Raw genomic sequence first — 7,816 nt, 5'->3', positions numbered from 1 at the left:
AGAAGAGGAATGAAAGTCAATCGGAGTAAGACTGAGTACATGTGTGTGAATGACAGGGAGGGAAGTGGAACAGTAAGATTACAGGGTGAAGAGGTGAAGAAGGTACAGGAGTTTAAGTACTTGGGGTCGACAGTCCAGAGTAATGGAGAGTGTGGGAAAGAGGTAAAGAAGCGAGTGCAGGCAGGTTGGAATGGGTGGAGAAAGGTGTCGGGAGTTCTGTGTGATAGAAAAATATCAGCGAGAATCAAGGGGAAGGTGTACAGGACAGTGGTGAGACCGGCCATGCTGTATGGTTTAGAGGCAGTGTCACTGAGACAGAGACAGGAGTCAGAGCTGGAGGTAGCAGAGCTGAAGATGTTGAGGTTCTCTTTGGGAGAGACATGGTTGGACAGGATTAGGAACGAGTACATCAGAGGGACAGCTCATGTTGGATGTTTGGGGGACAAAGTTAGAGAGGCCAGATTAAGATGGTTTGGACATGTTCAGAGGAGGGAGAGTGAGTATATTGGTAGGAGAATGTTGGACATGGAGCTGCCAGGAAGGAGGAAAAGAGGAAGGCCAAAGAGGAGGTATATGGATGTAATAAATGAGGATATGAAGCTAGTGAGTGCAAGGATGCAGAAGATAGGGATAGGTGGAGAGAGATGATCCGTTGTGGAGACTAGAGACTGGAGAAGTATTTATTAGTTAAGAATTTCCTACAAAATAAAATGTATTTCCAAATTTAAGATGGGTTTTCCATTTCTAACATGTATCTGTCAAATATGCTTTCAACGTTGTGAGGAAAATCTTTTAAAATGGTTCGAGTGCAAAATGTAATTATTGCGTTACTGTCTCAGCCAGAAAGGGTGTATTTAACACACTTCCTCCAGTAGATGTCGCTGTTGTATATAATTTCGAAATAATCTCGCACTTTATTCAGTGAATCAGATCAGTGTTGATTCAACTCAGTTATGTAGCAAGTCACTAGAATAGACTCAGGCATTATTAGTATTAATAGTAGTAGTAGTAGTAGTATTAAGTACATATATACAGAAAGCACGTTTTTAATTTCCTTCAACTTTCTGATTTGTCTTAGTCTAACTTTTCAAGTTTTTGCAGTCTTGTGATCTTGCATGTACTGACACGTATCTCTGAAGTATTTTTATTATGTTTATCAGCCATTAAATGGTGTAAACTCCATGTTTTTGTTGCTCTTGTACCATATCTTGGTACCTCTTGCTCATCTGTATTCTCTCACGAGGCCTGATTGAATATTCAAGCCACATTTACATCAATTATAATTCGTGTTTGTGTGTGGTTTTTTTTGGAGATGGAGATTTTTTGCAGCTTAAAATGATAGAAACATCATTTAAGAGTCATTTTTAATCAGATTTTTTTTTATTTGTTAAACAATATCGATTTGATGTATGAACTGATTCAGTCGTTTCTGGACGTTACTGGCAGTTTCTAGAATCATCTGACCGTGGACTGTTCTATTTTTCACTGCGCGCGAGATATCGTTTTTGTATCTTTTTTTTCCCCCCAGCTATGTATTCTAATAAATTAAAGTAAAGTAACAGCGACAGACCTTTGAAGTCGTGTTCAGATCAGCGTTAATGCTTTGACACACGTCAAAAAAAACTATCTAAAACAAACGGATTTGGAAAAACGCACACCCCTCAGTCTGGAGAAAAATGGAAGGTGACCGCTCGCTTATAAGGCGCGTGCACTGTTTATATTTTTTAAATCCTGACAGTTATTTTTGATTCGTTAGCCTGTTAGCTTGCTGGAAAAAAAAAAAAAAATCAACCGCGACAACAATGGAGTGGAAACCGATGGAAATAAACCCCGAGGTCTGTGTTTAATGTTATTAGCGTTGCTCTGACGCGTTCACTTTCTATAGATAAAGCGTCAACTGATGTTTTTTGTGTTTTGTTGTTGTTACAGATGCTGAATAAGGTGAGTTTGCTGAATCACGGTAAGAAAGCTGGGCTGCATTTTTCTGTGCACGTGAGGCCGTTTCTGTTCCTCAGTGAATGGGCGTAGGCTCGGCTTTAGCCACCTGCTCTCTTGGTTGAATTAGCTCCTTATCTCTGAGCTTTACCTCAAGATTGTTTTTGTTTTGTTTTGTTTCAGCTTTATTGATCCTGATCTTCGAATTGCTAAATATATAAGCGCTGGAGTGTCTATAATGCCTCATTGATATTACATCATGGCCTGATGACCAGAAGTTGTGGCCTGATGATGATGCAAAGATATTGTTGCTTTTTTCTTTTAGTGGTGTCAGTAACGTGTGTGTGTGTGTGTGTGTTGTAGGTGCTGAGTAAGCTGGGTGTGAAGCCAGACTGGCGCTTTGTGGATGTGTTAGGCTTGGAGGATGATGCCATTGCTGGAGTGCCCACGCCCTGCTGCGCCCTGATGCTCCTCTTCCCATTGACCCAACAGGTGAAAACCCCATACGCACACTAAAGTGTGGTGATTTCTCATAATTGATCACTTCTCAGATTGTACAGGTTACTATGGTTAAATGAATCATTTCTGGTCCTTTTCAGCATGAGGAGTTTCGCTCCAAGCAGTCAGTTGACCCATGTAAGGACGTCTACTTCATGAGTCAGACGGTGGTCAACTCCTGCGGGACTGTCGGATTACTGCATGCCGTAGCCAACAATAAGGATAAACTTGGCTTCGGTTCGTGCTTTTAGTCGTCTTTTAATGTTAAACTTCTAGTCTATCTGAGAAGAATAACTATCTAGTATATCTGGTCAGGTGATCGAGTCCTTGATGCACTGCAGGATATTTGAGTCATTTTGTTAATTCTGGTTTGTTGCTTTTTACTGACATGCAAATTTGCTTAAATATCATTTCAGGGTTGTTTCGTGCAACCTCACAAACACTTGTAGTGCCAAGCTGGAAGGAAGAATTAACCTAAACACTTTTTTTTTTTTTTTTTTTTTTTTTTTTAAATCGGTATCCAGAAGGTGATTCTACCTTGAAGAAATTTCTAGAAGAAACCACTGGATTGTCCCCTGATGAGCGAGCCAAAAAGCTGGAGCAAAATAAGGTACTTCTGCAGTTCACGTGAAAATGAAAACGGACACCAGGAGGGTGGTTAAGTGCTTTTCTGTCCATATTGAATTAGATAGTCCGTCCACCCTGTCTGTCTTTCTTGCAATATGTGAGGCTAACAGTAGGTGGGGCTTGAATCCCACATAATGCATCAAACAGGAACTGTAGATACTCCCTGTGGTATGTTCAAGTATTTTACTTTTATTCTCTTGATATTACAGATAAACAGTGTATTTACTATATTGTTAAAGCAGGCAAGGTCTAAGTTCTAGGTTTTTTTGTTTTTATTTATGTAAATAATGCTCTGTTCTACATTGCAGGCAATCCAATCAGCTCATGATGACGTTGCTGCAGAGGGACATTGTCGTGTAAGAAACGTACTCAGACACACAAAGGCCATTTCTGCTTAATCATCTAATACAAAGTTATTTTTTGTTTTTTTCTCCTTGGAAACAGCCAGAAGCTGACAACGTGAACTTCCACTTCATCACGTTTGTCAACGTAAATGATCAGGTTTATGAACTTGGTACGTTGTCTCTTGCATTACTCTGTGCAACATGCAGGATTACTGACCTTTTTTTTTTTTTTTTTTTTTTTTTTTTTTATTATTATTATTCAGTGTATTGTGCCTTAAACAATACGTTCCAAAAAGAATTCTCTACAACTGGTTTAATTTGTTCTAACTCAAATATGAGCAAGAAGGACAATTTGTCTTAAGTAAAAACAGATTGGTGTATGAATTTTGTCGCTGATCTGTCATTTTTATAATTACGTAAGTAGCATATAGTTGGTGTATCACATGTTAAGTGATGGCTGTCTGTTTATATAGAATGAGCATCAGCAGTAGTTTAACAGTTAGTCTTGTAGTGCTTTGGATCATTTTCTCAAGATGTTTAGTCATACACTGATCAGGTGTAACATGACCATCTACCAAATTGTTGGTCCCCCTTTTGCACCCAAAACAGCCCTGACATGTCATGCATGGTGTATTCTGACCCCTTTCTACCAGAACCAGCATTAACTTCAGCAATTTGAGAAACAGTAGCTCGTCTGGATCAGATCACATGGGCCAGCCTTCGCTCCTCACGTGCGTCAATAAGCCTTGACCGCCCATGACCCTGTCGCCGGTTCACCACTGTTCCTTCCTTGGACCACTTTTGATGGATACTGACCACTGCAGACCGGGAACACTCCACAAGTGCTGCAGTGTTGGAGATGCTCTGATCCAGTGGTCTAGCCATCACAATTTGGCCCTTCATCAAACTCTCTCAAATCCTTAAGCTTGTCTGTTTTTCCTGCTTCTAACACCAATTTTGAGGACAAAATGTTGACTTGCTGCCTAATATATCCCACCCACTAACAGGTGCCATGATGAGATCATCAGTCTTATTCATGGCACCTGTCAGTGGTCATAATGTTATGCCTGATCAGTGTATGTTAAGAAGGGAGAGGGCACATGGATGTCTGTCTTTTTTCTTTCCATTCTGAGAACTTAACTACAATTTTCTATTTAAAATGAGTTTTTTGTTTTACAGATGGTAGAATAAAGGGGCCTGTGAACCATGGTGCAACAAGTTCAACCAGCTTTGTCATGGTAGTGTCCTCTATTGATCCAGATCTGTAGTTCTGTGATTGAATTATATTACTACCATCTGAACCATGGAATGTTTCTCCTTTGGTAGGATGCTGCAAAGGCGTGTCGTGAATTTACAGAGCGAGAGAAAGGGGAGGTGCGATTCTCCGCTGTGGCGCTCTGTAAGGCCTGAAGATGAGCCTTACACTGACTGACCAAAACCACCCCCCCACCCCCCCTTTCAGGCCAGAGCACATCAATCCTGTGCAGTTTTCGCACTGCCTGCTTCTGAATTTCACACAACTAATGGATCATTTCTCTGTATCTGACTCTTCATAACTGCCAGGCTTCTGTTCTGTTTGTACGTTATTTGTAGTATTTGCACAAGTTGACACGTTCTTGTGATCGGTTCTGTTCTGAATTGGTTTTCAGCTTGTGATCTTTAATGCTGATTGGGTCCGATTTTTGGATGTAAACTTCACCAGGTATTGTGTAATCTGGTGTACAGCGCTTTGCTAATCTAGCTGTAAGAAAAGAGAGGGGGGTTTCAGTGATGCTGTTCAGCACAAATAGTTCCAATTGTTGCTAATAGAGGGGATCTCTATTGCTGTGGTTACTGCTAATGTAGTTTAACAAAAAATAAATGTGAAGAAAATCTATTGGGTGTGTTGGGTTTTTTTGCAAATATGAACAATTTGCATATTCTCAAGCCAAGGGTTGTCAGGCTGTCTACAGATCAGTATTTTATAAAAACAATACTAATTTGCAGCCATTTCCTTCACTATGGTCTAATTGTACTGACCAAAGCAAAAAGGGTGGATGATGAAGCTTGCATGGTTTTTAATAGGTTTACTTTTAGACTCTCCAATTGGATTCGGTGTTTCTGTAATGTGGGGGCGTCTAGGCTGTCTGCATAGGTTTCCTTTGGGTTTTCTTCCACATCCAAAACACATGCTGATTGGTCTCTATAGCACGTATGTGTATATGCACATAGTGTCCTGGGACCTACTGCAGCTCTATCCAGGGTGTAATATTACCTCACAGGATATCCTGTGGATTTTCTGTGACTTGGATCAGGATGAAGCAATTACTGACAGACAAATAAAGGTAACTTTCAGTGTACAACTAGATAAAAGTGAGTTTAACAGGAAAAAACAACTAGAATTGCAGGAATGCTGTGTTCTGTTTAATAGAAATGAGTGCTTCAAGCATTTTGCATCATCCTTAATCAAATATTTGAAACCATACCCCATGCTGATGAATCCTTGGATTTGAAGTTAAAGATGAATTTCGGTAACTTTTGTGGTCTGTGAGAAATTGCTCTTGCTCTGAAAACACGAAGCCTACTTTTTGACCCCTATGTTCATATGCCCTCTCTTTTCAAACTAAGTACACATGTGAGCTGCCTTCATGAGGGAAAAGGGTAAAAACTAAAAGGGGGAGCTGCTTCGGATAGGGGCAAAGCTTAATTTCCTGACTGGGAAAAAATGTAGTGTAGGGCTGTAGTTGAAAAACACTGTCCAGATGCAGATGTGTTCTATAACATCTTGATTTATACATTATTACATTAATACCTATCTAGATTGATTTAAATCATTACTGCATCTTTACTTATATTCCCAAATGTTTTGGGACACCCCTCCAACTCATTGAATTCAGGGGTTGGGCTCAGCCCCTAAGTTCCAGTGAAAGGAACTCTTAATGCTTCAGCTTCATAAGATATTTTGGACAAGTTCATGCTCCCAACTTTGTGGGAACAGTTTGGAGATGACCGCTTCCTGTTCCAACAAAGCAAGGTCCATAAAGACATGGATGAGAGAGTTTGGTGTGGAGGAACTTCACAGAGTCCTGACCTCAACCTGATAGAACACATTTGGGATGAATTACAGCGGAGACTGTGAGCCAGACCTTCTTGTCCAGCATCAGTGCCTGACCTCACTCCTAGAGGAATGGTCAGAAATTCCCATAAACACACTCCTAAACCTTGTGGAAAGTCTTCCCAGTAGAGTTGAATCTGTTATAGCTGCAAAGGGCGGACCAACTCCATATTACATTCATGTGCATGTAAAGGAAGATGTCCCAAAACTTTTGGCAATGGTGGTCAGAATTTTTTTTATTAATCACAATAACCCTTCAGCTGTAGTATAAACCAAATATAGGGGAAAAGTATGATTATTTGCATTTGTCATCCATTTTTATGACTTTAAACGTCTTTTATATAATACAGATCTCTATAATAATCACAGTCCTATAAAAAAAAGGCATTTCGGTGATATTGCACTTTAATGATGCGACCTACAACTAATCAGAATTTTTGTTATTAAAGAAATCATAAAAACAACGCAGCGTTTTCTACAGAGGAGCGCGCGAGAGGCGGGCCGCATCCGGAATGCATCGCTGTCCCCTACATTAGTGCACTGCGTAGGGTGTGAAAGAGCGGCTCGTGCGCCCTACGCAGTGCACGAGATGTCCAACGGAGATGCATTTGGTGGCAGGAGACAGAGAGAATCGGAGCGATAACGGAACTCCTCCATTGTTTTCGTGCACATTCCTGTCCTCACAGCGGGGCGCTCCGTCCGCCTCGCGCATTGGCTGAGCGCAGAGCTGAACTCCGGGAGCGCCTGCAGCGGCTCTGCCTTGTATTTTTAGCTCGGACTGTGTGGTGAGCAGTGCGCCGGTGCTCTGCGTGGAAACTGCAGCAGCAGCAGCAGCAGCTCGTCCCCCGTTCATCGTCAGCATCCAGCTACGGATTGGACGCAGTAACACGCAGCCTGCGTGAGCGCCGAGGCAGTGCGGCGGGGAATCGGGACAACGCCGAGGTATTGCGCGGACTTTCTATAGGAAATGGCCAGTGCTGACGAGGGCTCCAGTTCCCGTCCGGATCACCACGAAGCCACCGAATGCAGCTCGGGACCTGCATTTCAGGAGGCGCAGAAATGGATAGAGGTCAGGCATCACGTATTTTTTTCACTTCATGTTTATTTCGCTCGTGGAATTTTATCATACGCGCGAGGCATGAATGCTTAGGGGCTATAAATATTATACCGTCACCTGTTGTGTGTGTGTGTGTGTGTGTGTGGTTGATGGCCTGCCAGTGCCAGTGAGCGCGTGTGTCGGGTTACGGCGGCGGGGCGACAGGCGCAAATAACGCGGACGTCACGTGCGGTGGGCTCGCGCGGAAAGTAAACTAGCGGA

The 7,816-nt window shown here is 41.9% G+C and overlaps 2 protein-coding genes across 6 annotated transcripts in view; both read left to right on the top strand.

The window, feature by feature from the left end:
- The first annotated feature begins 1,691 nt into the window (after positions 1-1,691).
- On the top strand, positions 1,692-5,280 carry uchl1 (ubiquitin carboxyl-terminal esterase L1 (ubiquitin thiolesterase)). Its single transcript, XM_058384128.1, has 9 exons — positions 1,692-1,835; positions 1,930-1,941; positions 2,299-2,427; positions 2,535-2,670; positions 2,958-3,043; positions 3,369-3,416; positions 3,505-3,574; positions 4,584-4,642; positions 4,731-5,280. Exons 1-9 carry the CDS (start codon positions 1,803-1,805, stop codon positions 4,812-4,814), a joined length of 657 nt encoding a protein of 218 aa, XP_058240111.1. The 5' UTR covers positions 1,692-1,802; the 3' UTR covers positions 4,815-5,280.
- Positions 5,281-6,866: 1,586 nt separating this feature from the next.
- Positions 6,867-7,816, top strand: part of limch1a (LIM and calponin homology domains 1a) — a 65,227-nt gene continuing 64,277 nt past the window's right edge. For 2 of the 5 annotated variants that reach the window (XM_058384632.1, XM_058384631.1), the window contains exon 1: positions 6,870-7,567. In XM_058384632.1, coding sequence (XP_058240615.1) covers positions 7,466-7,567 — 102 coding nt within the window. In that variant the 5' untranslated portion in view covers positions 6,870-7,465. Of the gene's footprint in view, positions 7,568-7,816 lie in introns of all 5 variants that reach the window. The other 3 variants (XM_058384629.1, XM_058384628.1, XM_058384633.1) reach the window with 3 other exon arrangements.

This window comes from Hemibagrus wyckioides, linkage group LG29 (genome assembly GCF_019097595.1).
Source record: "Hemibagrus wyckioides isolate EC202008001 linkage group LG29, SWU_Hwy_1.0, whole genome shotgun sequence".
Taxonomy (NCBI): Eukaryota; Metazoa; Chordata; class Actinopteri; order Siluriformes; family Bagridae; genus Hemibagrus; species Hemibagrus wyckioides.
Note: the sequence above shows the minus strand (reverse complement) of the source record. Positions and strands in the feature narration are given on the sequence as shown.